Source organism: Podarcis melisellensis (assembly GCF_964234715.1).
Source record: "Podarcis melisellensis genome assembly, chromosome: 5".
In the NCBI taxonomy this organism is placed as follows: Eukaryota; Metazoa; Chordata; class Lepidosauria; order Squamata; family Lacertidae; genus Podarcis; species Podarcis melisellensis.
Window position 1 is genome coordinate 22,026,444 of NC_138537.1, and position 25,644 is coordinate 22,052,087.

A 25,644-nucleotide genomic window follows, 5' to 3' on the forward strand; every position below is an offset into this window, starting at 1 on the left:
AGATACTGTGAGGGGTGGGATTTGGTCTCAAGAGTACTTAGGCACTGGGCTGAAAGGGTTGGATGATGACCAGAGAGACCTACATTTGAGTTGCTTCTGGTTGGCAATGAATAAGTCGCTTCCTTCTTGTTTGACCTACACAACCAGGTTGTTGTGAGGAGAACATAGTATAAAACTGTATGCCGTCCTAAGATCCTCTGGGGCGATGTTTGCTAAAAGCCAATATAAACACCTCACGACTTGTCACTACTTGTCTTTACCTGGTAGCAACAGAAAACACCTGAACCCCAGAAGGTTACGAAATCCAAAATGGGCACCAGGGGAACAGATCCAGTGAAGCCAGAAGTCTTGTTTTCTTTTCTTTTTCTTTTCTTTTTTCCTCTAAAGTTATGATTCTAAGGGGAAGGTTGATATTCAGGGAGATGTGAGAGTCTAGCTGTGAATTTGACAGGCCCCCATTGTATCTCCTTCCTACTCCTCTTTCCTTTTTCCTTCCTCTACCTATTTAAATCTTGTAATTATGTGATTAGGATGTTTGGAAAAAGAGAAAAGCAGAGTTGTGAAATCAAAAGGCTGGAGGCAGAAGTGATGGTTACAATTTTTTTTTATTTAAAAAACCCCCGAAAACATCATTCTTCTGTAAAACAATTATTTTAAATATGTACCTATTTGTTCAGTTAGCAGGCTGCAAAAAACCCCAGAGCTGCCATAGTGTAACCAGGGAGTGGGTGGGTGGAAATTTACCTCAGAAACAGCCTGAACAACCAAGAAATCTTTAATAAAAATACATTATAGAAAAAAAACAACCAGGGGTGCAAAGTGGGCATTGCAGGTCAGCTATATTATACATTTTCATAATCATGTACTGTACAGCCTTTCCTCCTAGGAGCTCAAGGCAACATATTTAGTGCTCATTCCTGTGACATTTAATCAGCACAAACACCTTGCAAGGCAGATTAGGCCCAATGTCAACAACAATGTCAACAAGAGTACTGATAATATGCTGGTTATTAAAAAATTAAAGGATGCAATGTTTAGATATACATGTTTTAAAGGCAGCAGATAAAAAGCTGGAACATGAACTTCTTCCATTGCTTAATAGAGCTATGACAACACAGCACAGCACTGCAGTCTCCTAAGTGCTCTGTGACCTTTTTATCTGAGCTGCTTCCTGAGACAAGGTGAATTGGCTGAAGACTGAGTGCAAATGGGAGATTCAAACTTTGTTAAGTAGACCTCAGCAGAACTTTGATGAGTTTTCTTTTTTTACATATTTTCATCGTCCCTGGACCTCCAGCCTGATTTCATACAATTACATCTACTGCAAATACTGGCAGTGAGCACCAACAGGATTGTAGCTGAAACACCACCACAGAAAAGCAAGTGTTGTATTAACGTAGTGAGCTCAGAGGAACTCTGACATCTGCAAAAGTACAAAAAAGCCACTTAAAAAAAAAGGGGGCAACCTTCCCCAAAAGCCCAATGAGGGCTAAGCATGTACAGGGCCAACAGAGTGTTTAAAGTCCCTGATGGGGGGCCCTGAGAGGGCAGGGGGCAGTGAAATACCATGCCTGGGAAGAATGACATGCCTTTACTTACCGTTCACACTCTGCATTAAACATTCGCTGATGATGGTGACCTGAACCATTATGGTTTTAAAGTTCTTCATCCACCTTTATTTTATTTGGAGCTAACCATGGAGAGTGGACATAATCTGTGTGTCTAGAAATGTTCTTTGCTGCACATTTTTTTCCAGCCTTGCATCCTGAAGTTGTTTCACACAATCCGCAGAATACCCCAATACAGTGGTACCTCGGGTTACAAACGCTTCGAGTTACAAACTGCACTAACTTGGAAGTAATTGCTCTGGGTTGTGAACTTTGCCCCAGGATGAGAACAGAAATCTCACGCCGGCTGCGCAGCGGGAGGCCCCATTAGCGAAAGCGCGCCTCAGGTTAAGAACGGTTTCGGGTTAAGAATGGACCTCCGGAATGAGTTAAGTTTGTAACCTGAGGTACCACTGTACTTAAATATATCACCAGAAACAACGCCTTCCTGCACTTACTGATCTTCTGTTGTTATAATATAAACTAACCCAAAGCTACTCAATTCAGCAAGTATGCTACTCTTTCTTTAAAACACCAGGTGGCAGTAAAACACTTGACATAGAGGGAGATGTATGTTTTCACACACACAGTTGTCTAGCTCTGCAAAAGTATTCTTAATTTTGCTTGTCCCTTTGAAATTACACAAGTCACGACTGCGGCAAGAACTTTATTAGCCCAAAATTGGAAATTACAGGAGTCACCAGTGTTGGAGGAGTGGCAGACGAAGATGATGGATTATGCGGAACTGGCAAAACTGACCTGCAAGATCCGAAAGCAGGAAGAATCAAGATTCCAAAGAGATTGGAGTAAATTTATTGACTATATAAGCAATAACTGTAAAAGTCTGAAGACATTAAGAGGACTGAAATAAATCTTACGACGTGGATTTCTGAAAAGGACAAGAAACTGTGAGATGTAGATTGAAAAAGAAAGCCTGTGGCCGGGAGGGAGGGAAGTCATTGCTCGGTAGAGCGGTGGAAAAGGAGTTGTGTAGACGAATGTGGAATTTTATTGTTTGTTGTTTAAAGTGGAAATTTAATAAAAATGTACTTGAAAAAAAATATGAAATTACACCAGTCACATTTATTGCCAGGTATTGGTATGGAAAGGGCTTTTGGTTTAATTTTTCATGCAGGGCAGGCAAAACTTAAGATTTGTGACTTTAGCACTTTGCATTTAATCACACAACTGTTCCTTCCACAGCAGGCTTGCCAGGATGAAAATAAGGAGGCCTCTATGTTACAAAAACAGCGGCCTCCATTACAACTGGCATGCAATAAAAGCTAGTCATTTCCCTATTCCCTCTCCTCTACATTTTTCCCGCAGCACAAAGTGAGGGAGCACCAAGCACCCAGCCAACTCTCACCTGAACCGCTTTCCCAGGCCTGTTTTGTTACCATGTTAGGCAGTGACAGTGTGTTGGGGAATATATAAAAGATAATGGTCCACTAAGAATGTGCAAGTTCGTAGGAGTCCCAGAATGGCACTTTTTGAAGGCGCGGTTCATTTTCTGAACACGTACAAAGACAAGAAAATGTTTACACACAAAAACCAAGCCACTGCAAAATATCATATGCAGATATTTATATTTAAAGCAACAATTCCATTTTCTAATACTAATTATTTTCCAGCTTACTTCCTGAGAAAATGACAAGAATCGCAAGAAATACTGAAAATCTCTTGCTGTGGCTTAGAAATAATTTACTTCTAAGCTTTGTGCAAAATATAAGCCCTTCTAAGGGCATGGGTATCCGTGCGACAACAGGAGCGTTTATCGGACTTTCTCCTCAATGTGACTCAAGAGGAAGCAAAGTTAAGTAAGAGTTCAGCATCCTACAAGGATCCTTGAAGCAAGCTTTATATACAAGTCTTGTATTTCCCAATCATCTAGCAACACAAGCATTTTAACATTCTGAGCAAGCTTGGCGACTTGAAAGGACGTCCCTTTGATTTTAATGGTCTTTACTACTAAGTAAGTTTATAAATGCAGCCTTGAGCCTTTAAGCCTCAAGGAGGCATTCTGTGGTCAAAAATAAAAAGCGGAACCTGCAACATTCCTGTAATTTTTTGGACAGCATCAAAAACAGCACCAAGAAGAGGAATATAACCTTGTTAGTTTCTGTTTCTCACTGAGCAGCTGCTGGGAGTCACAGGACTCTGTTTACATTCCAGAGACCTTACAGTCTCAAGGGAAAGGGAGACGGGATGTGGCGTTAGTTGTTTCCTGTTTCCTTTGTTAAGTTGCTCTCTGCTTTCATAGAGAGAGGATGTATTTTCTGTTCTGCGTAGTTTAGAAATAAAACTCTTTACAATGTAGCCAAACCTCTCGTCTCTTCCCTGTGCTGGGAACCCTGCAGGAGAGAATGTGCTTGAGGCCTTATCAAAGGCTCAGGTAATTAAACACGTCAGGGGTAATTTCAAAGGCTCAGCTCAGAGGAAGATGAGGCCTTATCGGTTTGGCCGGCCTTCCGACAAACCTTCCACTAACCTACTCCCTAGGATCCTACCTTACATCTGGAAGTGCATTGCTAACACATATAGTAAAAAGAGAATAACAATAATATTGGCTATCACTTGCCGCATGTTATTCAGTCCTATATTCCAGATAACCTCGTTTCGCATTCTGAAGTTGCTAACAGTCTTGGACCAATGGGAACATTTTGAATTTTGCGAGAGTGCTGAGGTCACCAGTTGCAAAATGGCTGCCATTTTGAAGGTGTAACACAACATTAGAAAGAATGTGCACATTGTTGCTTCTGCTTCCCATCCCCTAGGCCTCCTATTTACCATGGGGAGTCAGCTATGTCCTGCTGGTTCTGCTTATGGAGATAAAAAGGTGCAAGAACCCCATTTTCCCCTAATGGCAAGGCCTAGGTTGCCATCATTACCAACTTACCTGGGAGTAAGCCTCATTAACAACAAACCTGTTGTTGAAGTAGACATGCATACCATTGATCTGTATAGTTAACCATACAGTTAACTGACCATCAGCTCCTGCACAGCAAAAGACACGTCTAAAATATGGGTTTTGGCTGGATGGTGAACAAGGGTACGCTTATCGTATTTTTCGCTCTATAAGACGCACCAGACCATAAGACGCACCTAGTTTTTGGAGGAGGAAAACAAGAAAAAAAATATTCTGAATCTCAGAAGCCAGAACAGCAAGAGGGATTGCTGCGCAGCGAAAGCAGTGATCCCTCTTGCTGTTCTGGCTTCTGGGATAGCTGTGCAGCCTGCATTCACTCCATAAGATGCACACACATTCCCCCTTACTTTTAAGGAGGGAAAAAGTGAGTCTTATAGAGCAAAAAATACAGTACATCATCCATATGAAAAAGGGTATTTAAATCCATTCCAGGATGCACAGAAATAACCCAGAAGTAGACTACAACTCCCATCATCCCTAGTTAGCAAGACCAGTGTTCAGGGATGATGGGAAATGTAGTCCGAAAAAACAGCTGGAGACCCAAGTTTGGGAAACACTTGCTCTAAAACAATTTTTTTAAAAATCTATTCGCCCTTGCATTTCCAGTCTGACCTTGCCAGCAGACCAGTCTGTATTAAGTGATATGTCTCATAGGAAGGGTGCTTGAGCCTGGGGTTCTGGACTAGGCCGCAAAATACTCAGGTCACATTTTGAAGCTCTAGACACCCGATGGCTTCTCTCCACTGCTTGTCCTGTCATAGTTTGTTTCCATGGTATTCCTCTGCTCACGCAGAAGAGCCAATCGTTGTCCACAGCAGGCCTTAATCATTTAGGGAACAAATTGGAAGGAGTGTCTTTAAAATAATAATAATAATCACACAAGTATCCAAATGGGTAACTTTTATTTGTGGATAAAAATTAAGGCTCACAGTACTTATCATTTACAAGCAGAAAATGTTTTCTTTCTTTAAAAAAACGAGAATGCTAGGAATTATTTCCCTATACAAATTCCTTTGAATACGTTGACATGTCTCACTGAAGGACTAGAGAGGGGTAAACAAACTGAACAAGAGCAACCGCATTCATAAGCTACATTCCCTTCTGGACCACAAGAAGACGACAATCTGTGTTTCTCCATCCGGCTGAGATTACATGAATGAACACAATGAAATACATTCAAGGACTGGAAGGATGGCAATGAAGCTACATTCCACTTCCCTCACAAACTAACTGTGTGGTTTTTTTAAAATAAAAAATAAAAATAATACCCTGCTCCATACAATACTGGAATCTGGATTCAGATTTAACCAATCATGCCTCTTACACATGTCTTTGCTTCTGGCTGCAATGCTAATCTTCTTAATAAAGTTTGCCAAACTCCCATTTTCTTCACAAATCTTTTTTTTTTTTTAAAAAAACAAGCTTATAAAGTTATAGCCCAGAGCTGACTTAAACATATACATTTGTTAAGATGGAAATCCTATAATTTGGCTATCTGTGCATCTAACATCGTGAACATGGACACAAAATACTCTTAGCTCCAGCTGCAAAGGTTACCGTCAGTAGACACACCACTCAGTTAAAACCTCTGGCTCTTATGAATGGAACCATGCATTATATATACCTCATTTCTCTAGCTTGGACCATAACTATAATAGGGTTACATATTTTATGTTAAACATCAGCTTTTTTAAAAAAAGGACATTTAAAATGGCCAAGTAAACAATGTCAAAGCACAGCAATAGCTCAAGGAACATCCCCCTGCTATGAACCTGACTGTCTAGGAGGCATCTGAATAAGAGTTCCCACCCCGCAAGAGCTTGCAAGTGATCATTACATTATACTCTCAGGTGCCATAATCTCACCAGCAGGCATAAAGAGGACTTCCTAGTAGAGTTTGCTAAGAAAACACTTGGGTCTGGATTGCTCTTCTGCTCACTTGACCACACCCATTCCCAAACACGGACTATACAGGAAAGCACTTCTGTTGCACACCCTGGGTTTGGTTGAAACGGGGCAAACAGATTTGCAAATCATCTGCCATGGATGCTTCACAGCCGAGATTCCTGCATTGCAAGGGGTCAGACTGGATGGCCCTGGGGGGTCCCTTCCAACTCCACAATTCTATGATTCGCCTACTGCATTCCTACACACTGGACTATGCCACCCAGTTTACTCGCTCACGTACATGTTCCAAGACCTCCGCAGGAAAGGTCTTCAGGAGACAACATGTGGCATTGGTGAGGCAAGTTAGCGTAGCAAGAGAACCACCAGCTCATCCCAGCTCTCCAAACGCCAGGTACACCTGCCCCATCATAATAATGGTTTTATAGTGAGTACCTTTTGCCCTTATTTCCCCTTTATCTGTCCCTCTGCTTTATTCCAGCCAGATGCTCAACCACACATCCAGCAAGACCATCCAGTGAGCCCTGACCTCTGCATTTTAACCAGCCACGTCTTGGTTAAGTCACATAAGGACAGCAAAAATCAAATTGAGCAGAAGGACCCTTTTTTTGTCAACAGAAGAGACTAGTTCGCTGCCACTCCACAGGTTTTCACTTGTCCTGCGGTGACCTTCCGATCCATCAATGCATGGCGGAATGGTCATCTGTATCCTGCTAATCAACACAGTAATACTTGGGCACTTGAGAACTATTGGGTACAAATCAAAGTTTGTGTAAGGTTACAGTGATTTGTGGTGCGCTAAGGCCGTATTCAGAACGGGTGAGTGAAGTTGTTGCAGCCCTATTCTCTTTATTCTAGCATTTTAAACCCTCTTCTACCACCTTAACAGCTATGGCCTCCCCCTAGGAAACCCAGGAACTATAGTTTGCTAAGGATGCTGGGAATTGTAGCTCTGTTGAGGCGTCGAACGACAATTCCCAGCACCCTAAACAAAGTAAGGAGTTTTCAGGATTCTTTGGGGGAAGCCATGATTGACAGTGGATTAAAGAGTGCTTTAAATATAGGGTGTGGGTGTGACCTGAACGCTGTTCTCCTGTCCATCTACCCTGACAAGATGCTGTAGAAGCAACTCCACTTCAGATGAAGCTATGTGGCTCAATACCTGCACATATTGAAAACCACCCAGCTTCTGATCCTTACCAAACCAGAGCCGAGAGGTTAAAACTCTATTTACTGCATTTTTCGCTCTATAAGATGCACCCTAAGGCCACCTAGTTTTAGAGGAGAACAAGAAAAAGACCATAAGGCGCACCTAGTTTTAGAGGAGAACAAGAAAAAAAATATTCTCTCCCTCTCTGTGCAGCACCTCTCCAGCAAAGCGGGAGGAGAAACAGAAGGGGCTCCGTTTCTCCTGCCGCTTCGCTGAAGGGGCGCTGCATAGCTTTCCCTCTCTGTGCAGCGCCTCTCCAGCGAAGTGAAGTCAGAACAGCAAGAGGGATCGCTGCACAGCGATCCCTCTTGCTGTTCCGGCTTCTGGGATAGCTGCGCAGCCTGCATTTGCTCCATAACACACACACATTTCCCCTTACTTTTTAGGAGGGGAAAGGTGCGTCTTATAGAGCGAAAAATACGGTACCCTTCTGACTTATTGGTGGTTTTTCCCCCCAAGAAATGCACAAACTAATTTATATTTAGATTGGCCCTGCTGCCTCCAAAACCCAATCACATACGAATCAGCACATTTTAGCAGAAGAAGAAGAGTTTGGGTTTGATATCCTGCTTTATCACTACCCGAAGGAATCTCAAAACAGCTCACATTCTCCTTTCCCTTCCTCCCCCACAACAAACACTCTGCGAGGTGAGTGGGGCTGAGAGACTTCAAAGAAGTGTGACTGGCCCAAGGTCACCCAGCAGCTGCGTGTGGAGGAGCGGAGACGCGAACCCGGTTCACCAGATTACGAGTCTACCGCTCTTAACCACTACACCACACTGGCTTGGAAAGGAGTGCACAGAGAGCAATTATTCCCCCTTGCTTTTCCAAAGCATCCTCATATAAAATATAAGCCCAACGGTATGAATGATAGTTCGGCATAAAGACAAAGACAAAAACTGAGAAAGGGCAGATAAGATTTTGATGGCTGGAAGGTGGATTGTTCCTCCCTTTGATTTTGCCTGAACCGCAAGATGGATTTCCAACTGTATACATAATTCATGTTTGGCTCCCTTGTAACTGATTTAATGTACATTAAATATAGATATCACTGCACAGTGGGGGAAATGTATGCTTTTACATTTTTAAACAAAACTTGCTTTAAAAAGCATTATGGAGGAGGGACAGGAGAGCAAGGGGGGTGGAGACACAGTCATTATTTGAGTGCCAGGTGTTATTGTTGTCTTAAAAGTCAACACTTATTGCCATGGGCTTAATACTCCAAACGATATGGAACAGGAATTCATACAGTACGCAGCAAAACAAATTATACATTGATTCCACAACTCAACAATACCTACTACTCCATTTGGCAAAATATTTATTTATAATAAATCTGTTTCAAAAGCAGTTGTTGGTCGCTTTCCCGCCCCGCCCCGCCCCCCCCAATCCCGTTATTTTAATAGGCTCCGACATTGGTTTTGGTAAATGTAAATAAACGGTCTCTTTTTACACAGTATACAAAAGAAAATGAAAATAAAAAATAAAAAGAGACATTGAAATGACGTAACAGTAGAAACAGTCAATAAGACCCCCAAAAAGGCAAAGCAATATGAATCTATCTGCACGTAGGCAACACTGCCCTAATTATTTACCCGTACATATCCTCAGCCCACTTACCTTGCTCCCCGCCCCCCCCCCGCCCCCAACATCATTCTTAATTTGCAGATTATGCTCCAGGAAAGGGGGGGGGGGAGAGAATCACGTATGATGTAGCAGCAGCTCCAGCGACTCTGTTTCACAGTACTGCATGTCAACACTGGGAATGGTTTCTGATATAATTTAAAACTGCATACAGTACTTTCATACAAGGAGGGGGAGGGAATAATTATTCCCACTCAGTTGTTCCTGGTGGTTTTGAAGTCAAGTCATACATCACCCGGGAGATGCCAGGAATCTTCTTAATCTCTGCCACCATCTTCAACACAACCTGCGTTTATTTAGGAACAAAACAAAGTGAGAAGAGCACTTAAGTAGACAGGCTCCCTGGTTTGAATGAGGGATAAATTGGGGCTGTAATGTAAGGCACAGGGTATTCATTAGACTACTTTACCCAACTAGAAGGGAGTAGGAATGGTGCATCAAACTTTGTTTGCAAAAAAAAATCAAAAAAAAATCAGGCAAACATTTTGGAGAAGCTCATAAACTTACTACAGTCATACCTTGGAAGTAGAATGGAATCCGTTCCGGAAGTCCGTTCGACTTCCACAACATTCAGAAACCAAAGCGAGGCTTCTGGTTGGCTGTAGGAAGCTCCTGCAGCCAATCGGAAGCCGTGGAAGCCCTGTCGGACGGTTGGGTTCCAAAGAACGTTTGCAAACCGGAACACTCACTTCCGAGTTTGTGGTGTGTGGGAGCCAAAACTTAGAATTGCAAGGCATTCGGGATCCAAGGTACAACTGTACAGTATAGGCCTGGGCGATGTACTGATACATCGCCCAGGAGCGGTTTGAGGGCCAGAGCACACATTTATTTCTGTGCTACAAAAACGAACTTTTAAACTATTTTGAATAAAGGAACAAGCACAGTTTCCATATTAGCAAAGAAAGAAAAGGCAGTTCCGAATGATTATTCTGAAAGTTTTACCTCTTCTGGTATCTCATTGCCGGGAGTCGCTGCAATACCTGTCATGAAATCACTAGTGATGAAGGTTCGAATGACCACAGATCTTTGACAGGAAGGCTGCTTCTGAAGGGGATCTCGGTCAAAATGCAACGGTGTCAAGATGACTGGCATCTGGCTGATTTTTCCGGCATAACCTTGGCATAAGAAAGCAAGAATATTGCAATTCACAAACTGTTATATGGACCGAGAGAGCCGGCGTAGCGTAATGATTAGAGCAGATCATCAGGAATGATGAAAGTTGTGGTTGAACAACACCCAGAGGTTGGCAGTTCCCCCATCCCTCAACTACAGTGCTGGACTAGGACTTGGGAGACCAGAATTCCTACTCCCGATTCAGTCGTGAAGGTCACGACTGGGTCTTGGGCCAATTACTATCTTGGCCTAATCTATGTCACAGGGTTGTTGTCAGGATAAAATAGGGGGAGGGAGCTCATTTTGAAGAAGAAGAAGCGTTTGGATTTGATATCCCGCCTTTCACTCCCTTTAAGGAGTCTCAAAGCGGCTCACATTCTCCTTTCCCTTCCTCCCCCACAACAAACACTCTGTGAGGTGAGTGGGGCTGAGAGACTTCAAAGAAGTGTGACTGGCCCAAGGTCACCCAGCAGCTGCATGTGGAGGAGCGGAGACGCGAACCCGGTTCCCCAGATTACAAGTCTACCGCTCTTAACCACTACACCACACTGGCTCTCCTGAGCTCCTCTAAGGAAGGTCAGGATACAAACGAAAACAAAGAGAAGAATAAGAACAGACTGTACTCTATGGTACAATTCAGAAACTGCTCTTGTTTAATCAAATTAGTGGTACCTCGGGTTACGTACGCTTCAGGTTACAGACTCTGCTAACCCATAAATATTGCTTCAGGTTAAGAACTTTGCTTCAGGATGAAAACAGAAATCGTGCTGTGGCGGTGCGGCGGCAGCAGGCTGCCCCATTAGCTAAAGTGGTGCTTTAGGTTAAGAACAGTTTCAGGTTAAGTACGGACCTCCGGAATGAATTAAGTACTTAACCCGAGGTACCACTGTAGTTTCTTTTAAAACTTTCACGTGATTCACTTTTGATGTAGTTTTTCTGCTACAAAATCAAGAAATTGCAGGGTCCCTGAAGAAAATTCAACTTTCTGAAGCCAGGGTTCCACAAAATAAACATCTGTTATGCAAACTTTTACTTTATTGTCTTGCACCAAAATCTGGGTTGCTTGACGAATTCTAAACTGTTAAGTGGTCTTTGCCAATGGCAACTCAAGGGCAGCAGACCGCTTAGCAATTAACTAAGCAATGACCTTCCGCTGAAAAAAATGCACATACTAACCAGACTCCCTGAGAATATTATGAGCCTCAAAATCAGCTTGCCGCAATGTGCTGAGGACTCCTGTTGTCAGGAAAGTGGGAGTAACGTCTGTGGGAGGTTCTTTGACAGGTGGGCCAAACACATAGACAACTCTAAAGAGGGATGAAAATGAAGCGTTGGAGTGAGTGGTATATTGCAAACTGAATAATGCAAGCACTTCGCTGGCTAGGGGTAAAAGGAGTTTCCGTCCCCAACTTCTTGTGCCAGGTTAGGGAAAGATGAGCAATATATCTATAAACTACCAGAATAGCAGACAGTATTATAAATTCTGACTTTGTCCAACCATGTAAAACTTGGGTGCACGGTGCCTTTAATTCCCACAGGCGGTCGTTAAATCATTTATTTAAAAAGCCAGGCATCCCGTTTGGGAAACATTAACATTCAGAATACGTGCAGTCTTTTTATTCCAATACTAAAGCAAAAGTCTGCTTCCTTTCCTTGCTTTAAAAGCCCCCACTGTTAAGAGCACTCATGCCTGCAGCACTTGACACTTAGCTTTCCAGTATACAGTGGTACCTTGGTTTTCAAATGAATTATTTCCTCTTTTTGAATCGAGTGGAATGCTTCTTTAAAAAACAAGGCTTTACTCTGAGTTTGTAGTATGAAGAGTATTTTAGTTCCTGTGCCCTGTAACTGACACATACAATACTCAGATCCACCTAGAAGGGTCCCTGCCATCTTCATGAGATAAGCTTACAGAGCCTTTATTGCTGGTGAATTGCTGCTGGCCTGGCTTTGCTCTGGCCTACAAGTTTCAAGATACCAAAAGCTTTTGACGTGGCTTCTCTCTCTTAAGGTCAACCTTTTCATCTCTCCCATCAATTCACTCTGACACTAACAGTGCAATCCTACGCATGTATTCAAAGGGACCCACTCAGCGTAGCAGCTGACGACATTCATGCAAGCCTACGTGTGCTTACACAGAAGTAAGCACCGCTAAACAGAGTGGGGCTTACTTCTGAGTCAAAGCAATTCTGTCATAAGTGTTATGACTATGCCGAAGTACAATTTTATTTGATAAATGTGTCGCAACTGGTGAATTTAATGTGGTTAAAGCAATAAAATAAGTTTAGGTTTGATAAGAAGGTATTGCATATGTACTTCGATTCCCAGCAACCCTAAAACAAAACCCCCGCCCAGTTGGCTTCAAAATTTCCAAAAGTTTTACATCTCCAATTTATAATAAGCACTCAAGAATGGCAGTAGCATATTCTTCTCTATGGTAGTTTCGTTTTTACTTCTCATGTGCAAGTTAAAAATTTATCTAAGCAATAATGTAAGCAAACAACAAAATCAGCAGCAGCTGTATTTTTTTAAATACTGCAGATATATACCGGTTTATGTTGTGACACATGCGGGGGATGAGTCTGGATAGGAACATAAGGGACTCCCAGTGTGGAGCATCTTTGCTGGAGATCCCACATACGTAGCTGTAGGAGCGGCAATCACCCTGCAAAGCAGCAAAACAAAATCGACAGCTGAAACATTTGCATTAGCTGAAACCTCATCGAGTTCTTTCCTTGCAACAAGTTATATACCGTTCGACACTCCAGTTTGCACACTGCTGTGTATGGAGATGTGGGAAAAGAGGTACAAAGGATTAAATTAGCAAAACTTAATTCAGAAAAGCTTACTTGAAATGCCTGATGAAATTATGCCTACCCAAAATGCCTTAAATTCAATAGTGGGGGCTCCTACTTGATGTCAGCCAAGGGGCAGCTTCACAGAACCAGGCACAGAATGCTGAATATGCACAGATTCCGGCAGGTATGAGCCTTGCATCTCAGTCATGGGGGACCACTAAACATGACTCCCCTGAATACTTCTGGGATCAGACAGGAATATAAAGCATCTAGTGGTCTGTACCCTGGACCCAAGTTAAGGGCCTTGCAACAAGGACTGGTAAGGTAGAGCTGAGCGATATCCCGTTTTAAACATTGTGATATACCTATACAGTGGTATCTCAGTTTAAGAACAGTCCTGTTTACGAACGATTCGGTTTACGAACTCTGCAAAACCGGAAGTAGTGTCCTGGTTTGCAAACTTTACCTCGGTCTAAGAACGGAATCTGAACAGTGGAAGGGCACCGGTGGCAGGAAGCCTCATTAGGGAAAGTGTGTCTCAGTTTAAGAACGCTTTTGGTTTAAGAACGGACTTCCAGAACAGATTAAGTTCGTAAACCAAGGTACCACTGTATCACGATGTCTGAAATAAAGATGCAACTATGTAGAGGCAAACGGAGTACTGGCAGCTGCTACTACTTAGGGGTCTAAAACTGATGCATTTTTACTTACCTTTAACAGCTGTTATTTTATAGTAATAAGCAACAGGAAGCAGGAGCCACAAGAGAAGTGATGGCCGGATTCGCAGTTTTCCCCATTTTGGAATTTTTTACACAGTGCACAAACATGCGCACACACACATACACTGTGATTCTCGATAAATTGCCAAGTCATACATTATGAAACTGTTATCATGATACGGGCTTCAAACCAATTTTGGACAATGTATTGATGTATCACCCTGCCTATTGGTAGCATATGGGTAGCCAGTACAGTCGTACCTCAGAAGTCGAACGGAATCCGTTCCAGACGTCTGTTCAACTTCCAAAACAATTGGGAACCAAGGTGAGGCTTGCGACTGGCTGCAGGAACCCGACGGACGTTCAGGTTCCAAAGAACATTCGCAAACCGGAACACTCACAAGGCATTCGACTTCCAAGGTACGACTGTACAAGCTTTTAAGCACCAGAGTTATCATCAACTCTAGCTTGTGGCATCTTAAATCAGCCACAGCATCCAGGACAAGCTCAAGTGTTCCACACATGATGCATTGCAATGATCAAATTGCCAATCTAGGAATCACCAGGGTGAGGCAAGACCGTTTCAAGGATGTAGCTGGCAAAAGGCACTCCTAGCCACCTGAGCTTCTAAGCAACTAAGATGAATCCAAGCGCAGCCCTGAACTGCGAGCCCCTTCTTTCAGAGGGATTGGGACTCCGTCCAGAACAGACAACTGGCCTATCTCCCAGAGCCAATAAAGCTACAACGCATGCAGTTCCGAGCCTTTAATTGGCTTTGTGTCTGACAGGTGCCTGAACTGCATCAGGAAAGCAGAACTGGTTTGTTTGTTTGTTTGTTTACTTGTTTATTGAAAAGCATTTCTCAGCCCCAACGTATTTCAAGTATCTCGAAGTGGCATAGAAAAATAGCACAATAATAATAATAATAATAGGACAGTATAAGGAGGACAGTAAAACGAGTCTTATAAAAGCAGAACAGGTAAAAGCAGAATTTTGTCTGCAGTGAGCAAATTGGTAGGAATATATGTATGAGCCTCCAGCTGCTGTTTCTCCAACGGAAGCCTGAACCTGATGGAATACAGTGTGAGTGATGCTATTTAATCTTAAGAATGCTTCAGTATTTCCAAGCCTTACCAAAGCGACCATTCAGACATTTAGAGGCTGTCACATATATTTTTTAAAAATAGCTCTTCCATTGCTTAATCCCAATCCATTTTGGACGTACTCTATTTTGGCTCCAAAAACACTAAATTTGTTACCTGAAATCTTGCCATGCAAGTTTTACGTATGATTACCACAGCGGCAACGCACTCACCTGTACTCCTACAGTTTTGATTGGCAGCAGAAAGGCATTCAACGAATGTAGACTTGTGATTTGCATCAGTTTCTCCTGGTCTTCCTCAGTTGTACACGCTTTGACCCTCTGTAACAGAGTGTGAGGCTGGGCAGCAAAGGGAGAAAGTCCAATCAAAACACCTGAGATTATTACTCGGCTACATCTCACTGGAAGCTAGTGTTTTGCATAGAGGCAGAGGTTGGAAAATAAGGGGTTCTTCAACAAAGAGGCCCGGAGTGTGGCTAGACCAGTGCTGCCATATCATGTTAGTTTAAGGTCCAATTTGTTATTTCTAAACGACCCATCATCTACTACACACGGTACAAATATATAATCCATGGGTTGGCAGACTAAGGCCCGGGGGCCAGATCCGGCCCAATCGCCTTCTAAATCCGGCCCGCAGATGGTCCTGGAATCAGCGTCTTTTTACATGAGTAGAATGTGTCATTTTCTTTAAAATTCATTTCTGGGTTATTTGTGGGGCCTGCCTGGTGTTTTTACATGACTAGAATGTGTGCTTTTGTTTGAAATGCATCTCTGGGTTATTTGTGGGGCATAGGAATTCGTTCATTTTTATTTTTATTGTCAAAATATATTCCGGCCCCCCACAAGGTCTGAGGGACCTTGCTTAAAAAGTTTGCTGACCCCTTGCACTTGCACTTGGCTACTCCTGTGATAAATGCAAGATAACATGGTGCTCTTCAAATGTTGTTGGATTCCGACTCCAACCATTCCAGCCAGCATAGCCAATGGCAAGGAATGCTGGGAGTTGTAGTCCCAGCAACACTGGGAGGGCACCATGCTAGCTACATCTGATATAACAAATACAAAAGAGGGAACCCGTTTTAAATTGCTAGGCTATGAAGGATCAGAACATAAGGGTAGAAACCAAGACAGAAGACATAAAATGGGGAGCGGAGGGGATTCATCTTGAGAACTTTATTGAAGGAAGAAAAGAAACTGCAGGGCCTACTCTACAAACAATGGCTTAAGGAGAACTGACAGGGCAAGCCAGCATAATCTGATGGGAAACACAGGAAGGGAAGGTGAGGATATGAAGCAGGAGGGATGGGAAGAAAGTGCACTAGAAAGAATAATGTCTTGAGGGTTCTTCAGCAAGTGGCTTAAGGAAATTGAAATAAAGGGACAATTAAGCCAAGCTTATCTATCGCAGTGGCTTATCATAATCCGCATAGGAATTTATACCCTTCAGTTCTAGTTACAATTAATTACCTTTTTAACACTCGCAGAAAAGTCTGCTATGATTTTCAAAATGTTGTTCGTTTCAGGGAAGTCTTTGCAAACATACGGTTCTTCGGCACATATTACCCTAATTGCAAGGCCAGGACCTGAAAAAAACAATATTGGAACAGCACCGTGGAATCAGTTACCAACATATAAGTGGCAATTTGTATTTCAGCAATGCTACGTACATGACTGCACTTATGAGTGTTTTGGCCATGTTGCCATTTACTTGCAACACACTTGGCTTGCATATGCAAAAGCAGCAGTGAGGTCTGAAGCACTATTTACTCCTATTGTGAGGCTTCACTTGAAAAAAGGGCTGTATGCTCACTCCTGCTCCCAGCTCCATGTGCTACTTCCTTGATCTTCCTTGCCCTATAATTGGCTTCTGTTTCTCCTGCCCACCAAATAGCCCAAACCCCTTCGCATTCTTCAGCTGCAAGGCAAGCTTGGAAAAGTTTACACTGCATTGTTTGGAAAGACAATCATGCAGTGAAATCTTGCAAGACCTGCTCCCTGCTTGTCTGGCTTATTTTCACCTGGGTTGGGAGGCCAGGGCCTTGACTGTTTCTGCAGCTCAGCATGGCTACAGATTGTGTGGGGAGGGCATTGTCTAAGGCAGGCATAGGCAAACTAGACCCTCCAGATGTTTCGGGACTACAACTCCCATCTTCCCTGATCACTGGTCCTGTTAGCTAGGGATGATGGGAGTTGTAGTTGCAAAATATATGGAGAGCCGAGTTTGCCTATGCCTGGTCTAAGGGTTGTTGCTGGGGTCAAGATCTAGCTTTGGAGATGTTATTATTTTTGCTGTTAACTAGGCTTTCTTTTTATGGTTTAATTATAAACTATCAGTGGCTTGTTAAATTTCATTGCTCATTTAAAAAGAGGAGGCGTTTCCCTAAGTTTATTGCTCATGACCATTTAAACTTTGTGACGCCTTGCAACTGTTAGTGAGCCGGGTTAACCTTTTGATGTTGTGAGACCCACTGAGCACCGTTGTATTATGGAAAAACAGCATACAAATACGCCGTGTTGGAATTGCATACAAATTCAGTAAAAATTATAGTTTTTAAAAAGATTCCACCTAAAACTGTGCAGGTTTTTGACTACAATAGAGTTTCTATTGCAAAGTTTTGACACTGTCTATAGTCTGTTAGTTAGGCTCCAACCACAGTCATCTGTATACACACTTCCACGAACAGAAAATCTTTCCTTTTGCAGAAGGGCAGCGGTGGATCCACTTCTTGGTGAATTCTGCTAATGCGATGATGCCCTGGGCAGCATCAAGGATCACCATGGTTGAGAAGGGGGTCCACCATTAAGAGCCCCCTGGGAGATAGACTCATTGAGAGAGGAGGCCCCTGTGAAGGATGTGTTGCTCAAAGTTCCCGCAAAACCTGGAACAGAAACCACCTATACAGTGGTACCTCTGGTTGCAACCTGAAAGGAATGCAAACCACTTCTGCGCACGCGTGGGTTGCAATTCGCCGCTTCTGCGCATGACGTCATTTTGTGCATCTGTGCATGCGGCGAAACCCGGAAGTAACCCTTTCCCTTACTCCTGGGTCGCTGCAGGATGCAACCTGAAACGAACGTAACAAGAGGTATGACTGTACCTGGGAATGGGTGTCTTGAGACCAGCTCTTCCGGCAGACCCAGTTCTCTCCCAAGCACTCTCACTTCGTCCTTATGGAAATCTTTCAGTGGTTCTATTACCTTCCCCTGCAATGGAAAAACAGCACATTTCGCATTCGGGCCCTCTCTTTGGAGTAATACAGAACTAATGAGAAAACAAATCTAATACAACGATGCCGCTATACAACTGGGACTGTAATTTAAACCTCGCTTCTCCCGCCCCAATGAAAACGTCGCAGGAGCCAACAGGGAAGTGATTCAAAGCTTAGAAACTGCTGCAACAAGGCATAAACGTATTCCGTAAAATGAATGCAGTCTAGCTGTTTTTGGTCTCCTAGCGACTAAACCAGAACAAATCCTGATTTATATCATAGACTGGATCTGAAATGGTTGTTCTGTTTATCCAGTATAAAAATCTCTTTTTAAGTTGTCCTGTATACAAATACCCATGAGATGTTGGGTTAGTATTGGGGGTGGGAGAAGGCCTTTATACATGATAGGACCACCACCAATTTCTAAAAGCATTACTTGAAAATACTGCCTAAAATGCTCAACGCTACATACAAAGCCATGAAGGAAATGCAACAGGTCTTGTGTTTCTTACCACAGTCAACCGGCCCATCTGAACAATTAGACGTAACTTTCTATTTACCTCTTCCCTCAGCTTTCTGATGAGCTCTGTGTCGTTGTGATGAGTCTTGATGACTTCTGCTTTGCCACTGGCAACCACAGAAGCACTTTCAATGAGGTCGGGCCTCAACGTTCCCTGAGCGAGGAAGACTTCTTCCGGTTTCAGGTTCATTTCTCCAATAACTTCATTAGCAATCTACGGGGTTTGGGGGTGGGAGAAGAGGAGAAGATGCTTCCCTGTAACCAAGTCCTCAAATTTTATTACAAACTGTAAGGTAAAGGTACCCCTGCCCGTACGTGCCAGTCGTGTCCGACTCTAGGGTTGCGTGCTCATCTCGCTCTAGAGGCCGTGAGCCGGCGCCGTCCGAAGACACTTCCGGGTCACATGGCCAGCGTGACAAAGCTGCTCTGGTGAGCCAGCACCAGCGCGGCACACGGAAACGCCGTTTACGTTCCCACTATAAAGCGGTCCCTGTTTATCTACTTGCACTTAAGAGTGCTTTCGAACTGCTAGGTGGGCAGGAGCAGGGACCGAACGACGGGAGCTCACCCGCCACGGGATTTGAACCGCCGACCATATGATTGGCAAGCCCTAGGCACTGAGGTTTTACCCACAGCGCCAGCCGCGTCCCTTAAAAACTGTAGGCTTCATTTTTCCTCGAGAACTGCAGCCTTCTCTGCATGATAAGGAGATATTCACGCTCCGTGCCTTCCACTTAGTTGGAAGCATAAATTTAATTTACCAACGTTTATCCATCCCCTTTTATTGTTAATGTAACAACTGATTTTCCCAAAGCTATGAACTCTGTAACACTGGGAAGAAACAATGAACTGTATGACAATGTAGCCTTCTTCATATTTTTTCAACCATAGTTATTACACTATTAAGGTAAAGGTAAAGGTACCCCTGCCCGTACGGGCCAGTCTTGACAGACTCTGGGGTTGTGCGCCCATCTCACTTAAGAGGCCAGGGGCCAGCGCTGTCCGGAGACACTTCCGGGTCACGTGGCCAGCGTGACATCGCTGCTCTGGCGAGCCAGAGCTGCACACGGAAACGCCATTTACCTTCCCGCTGGTAAGCGGTCCCTATTTATCTACTTGCACCCGGGGGTGCTTTCGAACTGCTAGGTTGGCAGACGCTGGGACCGAGCAGCGGGAGCGCACCCCGCAGCAGGGATTCGAACCGCCGACCTTTCGATCAGCAAGTCCTTGGCGCTGAGGCTTTAACCCACAGCGCCACCTGTGTCCCTTTATTACACTATTACAACGTACTAAATGTATTGTTTCTGTTGGCACAACAATAAGTGTATGTGTGTGTGTTTGTGTATGAGATTAATGTTTGGCATTTTACACACTGTGTTTCTACCACAGGTTTTTTTTTTACCATGCAAGCTGTTAGCAAAAATGCATTCGTTATTTTTTTAGCCAAGCTAGCAATAAATAAACTCTTAAGAGTCTGTTCCAGCTGCTACAGCAACCTCTTTCTAATGATGCAAGCATTTCCTTTATAGCTATTTGTGAATTAAGTGTCAGGGTTAGAGAATAAGTGCTTTAAGGGCCGGCCTGCCCTGCCAGTGTGGAATTACAAAATGGTCATTCTGAGCATACACAAAATGCAAAGGACAGGGGGTAACCTCTACTGGACAAAAGGATGGGTTCTACTTTAAAGCCTATGGCATTTCATCTATATTAAAAGCTGGACTCCAGTTATAGGTACTCTGTTGAGGAGGGAGCTGCAGCCCTTGCATAATCAACTACTTCCACCATTTCAGTGATCTTCCTGGCTATTCCAGAGATGTGGAACTTCCTTGAAAAAAAGGAAAGCAACACTTCTCAAGCCAGTAAGGCTCAATCTTGTTATTCCTATTCGGATCTCCTTACAAATCTATACCACAGAGCCAAACTGACTAGAAACATCTGGGTGAAACATCTGGAGCTACCACCAATTCATTTAACCAGAGGCCTCTAGTCCAAGGAAAAAGTGAAATAAGGACGTATTACAATAAGAACAGTATATTCTAACTAGCCATTACACTTTAAATATATCCTAAAGGAGGTAATCTAAGGTCTTCATAATGAGATGGTGTTTGACCCTTTGGGGTGTAATATCACTGTGACAATGTCTCGGTCATGCTACGAGCACATCTCTGAACATGAATGCATCCCATAAATGTTGGGAACTGCTGAATTAACAGAAAAGAGGCTTTTTCAGCTCCATGTCTAGAGATTGTAATTTGGAAGCAAAATGCCCAAATCAGCTAATGGGCACACACACACAGACAGAGAGAGAGAGAGAGAGAGAGAGAGAGAGAGAGAGAGAGAGAGTGCTAGCAAATGTAAAACTCTAAAACTGAAAATTCAACATCCTCCTCTTGAAAACTAGGGCGGGGGAAAGGGTACATTTGAAGTTTCTCCCTAAATTCTAGAACAGATACCTTCACAAAGGTGTCACCAATAATTTTGCGTTTTTCCTCGGGACTTGTTGTCATATTCAGTGTTTTGCTAATCCTTTTTCGTGGAGTTCTGTCTTCCTCGGAGATGGGCAGAGTTGTTGTGCCATTGTAGAACGAATGAGCTGCATTTACCACTGAAGAAACAGATAAGGTTTGCTATTAAGAAAAACTCTGAAATGATATGAGAACTCACATGCTCAGATATTCCCTTACCCAGGGCCAACTAAAACATCTTTTTCCCCCTAACAAAACATTTCCTTTGCTTCCTCCCCCCCCCCCGCCAAGTTATACTATAGCAGGCATAGGCAAACTCGGCCCTCCAGATGTTTTGAGACTACAATTCCCATCATCCCTGGCCACTGGTCCTGTTAGGGATGATGTAGTCCCAAAACATCTGGAGGGCCGAGTTTGCCTATGCCTGTACTATAGCTTTATCAATTGGGGGGGGGGGACAGACCAGTTTAAACACAGGGTACTAAAGAAAAAAACAATTTGGCAACTAAACTGTACAATCTAAAAACATACTGAACGCTGGCTTTTACAGACTCTTGTTTATTGGCATAATAAAAGGCAAAATTGTAAACTGCAGCCAATCATTACCCACAAGACAGAGAAATGAGAGTAACCTTTCTTCCATGACAGTGTGTAAGTAATCCCAAAAGATGACAACATGAGGAGGCTTGTTATATTATCCCTACTATTGACACGACACTTTTAAAAGCAACAGAACCAGGAGACAGATCCCTGCTCTGCAAACCTTACAATGGAGACATGGGAGGATCGGAGATTACAGGCAAGGAGTATTGTCAACATCTGTTCTAGGAGCAGAGGGACTACCTCACAAAGTCTGTGTCATTCTTGCTTCCGGACTCGGCCATTAACCAAGAGGAGGCATTTTCCGAGAACAACTATCCTAACTCGGAGCCACTGGAGAATGCATTAAACCAAACATTTCATGGGAAAATATGGCAAATAATAATAATAACTTATTATTTATACCCCACCTATCTGGTTGGGTTTCCCCAGCCACTCTGGGTGACTCCCAACAGAATATTAAAAACACAATAAAACATCAAACATTAAAAACTTCAGATGTCTTCTAAATGTCAGATAGTTGTTTATTTCCTTGACATCTGATGGGAGTGCGTTCCACAGGGCGGGCGCCACTGCCAAGCAGGCCCTCTACCTGGTTCCCTGCAACCTCACTTTGCACAGTGAAGGAACCGCCAGAAGGCCCTCAGAGCTGGACCTCAGTGTCTGGACTGAATGATGAGGGTGGAGACGCTCCTTCAGGTATACTGGGCCGAGGCCGTTTAGGGCCTTAAAGGTCAGCACCAACACTTTGAATTGTGCTCAGAAACGTACTGGGAGCCAATGTAGGTCTTGCAGGACAGGTGTTACATGGTCTCTGCAGCTGTGAAAGGGGGTGGGAGGGGAGTAAGGGAAAGTTGGAGCCACACAGGCATACTAGGGAAAGTTTATGGGGCAGAAAGGGAGTGTGGGTGAGCCTGAAAACAGGAGACAGATATGCGACAGAGGGGGTAGCTTCTAACATCGTGCCAAGAGAAGTTTTATTTCTAATCAGCAGACTGTCCTGTTAGTTTGAAGTTCCAGCAGATGTTTTCCAAGAAAAATAAAATCCTAAATTGGGGTGCACTCCCAGAGTCGTTGGATGAGAGGTCCCATCACTCCTGGCCATTGGCCATGCTGAATGGGATGGAATCCAACAACATTGGAAGGCACCATGTTGGCTAGCTATAGCTGTAGAAGAATCTGCATTTTCTGGGCTACAGACACTGAAAAGCAGTTAATGGTCTGAAACAAATTAATGTTTAAACCGGAACTTCAGGGGTTTTTTCCATTTTTTGTATTTGTGAAGAAGGGAGTGCTGTTGTACCTTTGACTTGAATTCCCAACTTTTTGAGTGCTTCTTCCACAGACTGGCTTTCCCTCTTGCGCATGAATCCATTATCTATGTGCACTGCTATCACCTGGTCTTGATTTAAAGCCCGGTTCAGTAAAGCTGTACACACTGTTGAGTCCACGCCTCCACTGAGTAGAACCTGCAAGGGTTGATGGGGGCAGGGTGAGAATCATTAAAATGAATTTCAATAAACAGAAAAATGCCTTCATCTACTCACTGAATTTCATTTGCTTTACTACCTTTCCATAGTTTACTGAAGTATCAAAGCCACAGTACACCAAACATGGTAGGATAGCATCCCACTCTTTTTGTAAAAAATGACAATAGGTTAAAGCAGCCTTTGCTGACCTGATGCCCTCCAGGTGTTTTTGACTACAACTCCCATCAGCTCCAGCCAGCACAGGGGGCTGCTGGGAGTTGTAGTCCAAAACATCCAAAGGGCACCAGGTTGGCGAGTGCTGGGCTGAACCATGTAAACAGGAAGCAGTAAGTTGCATCATAAGCAACTGCTATTCTTATGAAGAGGAATGAGCATTGAAATCAAACTTTCAAAATCTTACCAGGACTTTTGACGAGCCTACTTTTTCTTTTATGTCTCGAATGCACTCCAGTTCTCTGTTTTGAACGGTGAAGGTGCCGCTGCAGCCGGCAATATCGTAAAGGAAGTTTTTCAGCATTGCTTTTCCGTTCACTGTTAGGCTAACTTCAGGATGGAACTGGGCTCCGTACAGTTTTTTAGATTCATTTGCTATAGCTTGGGGTGTGAAAAGAAAAGTCAGAACACTTAAGAATCACATCAATATGGACAAGAGACCATTTATATTTGGGTAGTGAATTGCAAATCAACAATAAAACTAACCAGAGGGAAGTATTTGTTAAAGTATGGTTAAATTTTGTATCTACCACCATCCTTCCTGGGGAAATCTAAGCATATACTATTGTTACTCTGTGTGTAGATGAACATCATCATCATCATCATCATTATTATTATTATTATTAACCTATTAGTCACTTTTTTGACAAAGGTAACACAAAGCAACTTACAACAATAAAGAATGCATACATTAAAACCAGTATAAAAACAAAAGAGAAAAATCTAAAACACATAGCAGAGAATTCAGCTATGCGAGGCTTAAATGTGGTTAATCTGAGGCAAGGAAACAAACAGTATATGCTGAACAAAAAACCAGAATAAGACTTTCTTTTTGTAGTAAGGATTGCTCTTGGCTTACTGATCACGATTCAAGCGAAATAAACCCTGGTCTGGACATAACACTGAGCCAGGAACCGTGGCTTGCTCCCCACGCATGATAGCAGGCAAGCTCAGAACCACCCAAATTATCCTGAATGTGCCAAACCATCAACTGTGGTTGCCCATGATGTGATCAGGGTTAAAGCTGTTTCCCACATGAATTCCTTTGCAAGATGATCACAACTTCTCTAATTTAAAATACTATTAAAAAAATTAACTCCTTGCAATTTATCACTGAAAACTCAGATGATGGCCACACTTTTCTGTTTCAATTGGAATATACATGCCAATACACATTTTTAAATTCTTAAGCTTTGCTAGGAATCCAAGATGCAAAATGCTTGCCATTTGAATGTACAGATATGGGAGATTCCTAAGTTGCACTAGACTCACAGAACTCAATGGACTGAAATCTGTTGATTTCAATGGGTTCATTCTCAGTATGGCTAATGTTGGATATTGCCCATTAGCTTTGCATTGTTTTTGTTCCACATTTTTGCTTTACAGGTTCTTTATGAGCCAATCAATGGTTAACAATGAGGAAAATACAAACCTGCTATAACATTTCCAGACTGTGCAACAACCTTGAACCCATCCGCTACTTTATCTACACTATCTCCATGAGTGAGGAGCACAATCTCGTCCTTCTGAAGTCCCCTAAGTAAAAACAGGAAAAAACACGATCACCAAAACAATGCAAATTACTATTGTCGTTGTTGTTATTTAAAGCCCTTAATGCACATTTAAGTATACAACAGTTCTATTTATTTATTGCACCAATTAACATTTTTCCATATTTCTTCAAAATGGTTCAGAAGGAACAGATTATGTTCAGAGCAGAGTACTGTATTTTTCTGTGTATGACTCCCCCTATTTTGGGGGACTCAAATTGAAGAATACGGGGGAAGATGGCTCACCCACACACAGCGAAAATTCCGCCCCTTATCTGTCCCCTCGCCAGCAGAAGCTGCCAATTGCTCGCCCAATTGCCGCAGCGTCAGCCAATCAACACCAGCCCTTGACGCAGCAACCAATAACACGCCCAACAGCCGCTGACACCTGCAGCAGCAACCAATCAAATGTCCACCCTGTGCACTAGCCATGTATAAGATGATCCCCACTTTGTAGCATAATTTTCAAAGAAAAAACCTAGTCTTATACACAGAAAAGTATGATAATTGGGGAGGAGCACAGGGGGCTGAAGGAGGAGAGGAGGGGTAAGTCTTTGCCCTGCTGGAGAAATG

At 43.1% G+C, this 25,644-nt stretch overlaps 1 protein-coding gene and 1 long non-coding RNA gene across 4 annotated transcripts in view; both read right to left on the reverse strand.

Annotated features, from left to right (window-relative positions):
• Positions 1 to 801: 801 nt before the first annotated feature.
• On the reverse strand, positions 802 to 7,668 carry LOC309370318. 2 transcript variants are annotated; one of them, XR_014168516.1, is made up of 3 exons: positions 4,923 to 7,668; positions 4,085 to 4,661; positions 802 to 3,715 (listed from the first exon to the last, which is right to left on the reverse strand). It is a non-coding gene; the product is annotated as an uncharacterized lncRNA (long non-coding RNA). The 2 variants fall into 2 exon arrangements; XR_014168517.1 differs by having other exon boundaries at positions 802 to 4,661.
• Positions 7,669 to 8,103: 435 nt separating this feature from the next.
• Positions 8,104 to 25,644, reverse strand: part of GMPS (guanine monophosphate synthase) — a 44,588-nt gene continuing 27,047 nt past the window's right edge. For both annotated transcript variants that reach the window (XM_081910987.1, XM_081910988.1), the window contains exons 5-16: positions 24,954 to 25,057; positions 23,709 to 23,902; positions 23,122 to 23,287; positions 21,207 to 21,358; positions 18,794 to 18,967; positions 18,123 to 18,228; positions 16,492 to 16,607; positions 15,238 to 15,363; positions 12,955 to 13,070; positions 11,582 to 11,712; positions 10,235 to 10,407; positions 8,104 to 9,578 (exon numbers count right to left, since the gene is read on the reverse strand). In XM_081910987.1, the coding sequence (XP_081767113.1) occupies positions 9,477 to 9,578; positions 10,235 to 10,407; positions 11,582 to 11,712; positions 12,955 to 13,070; positions 15,238 to 15,363; positions 16,492 to 16,607; positions 18,123 to 18,228; positions 18,794 to 18,967; positions 21,207 to 21,358; positions 23,122 to 23,287; positions 23,709 to 23,902; positions 24,954 to 25,057 (1,660 nt within the window). In that variant the 3' untranslated portion in view covers positions 8,104 to 9,476. The remainder of the gene's footprint in view (positions 9,579 to 10,234; positions 10,408 to 11,581; positions 11,713 to 12,954; positions 13,071 to 15,237; positions 15,364 to 16,491; positions 16,608 to 18,122; positions 18,229 to 18,793; positions 18,968 to 21,206; positions 21,359 to 23,121; positions 23,288 to 23,708; positions 23,903 to 24,953; positions 25,058 to 25,644) is intronic.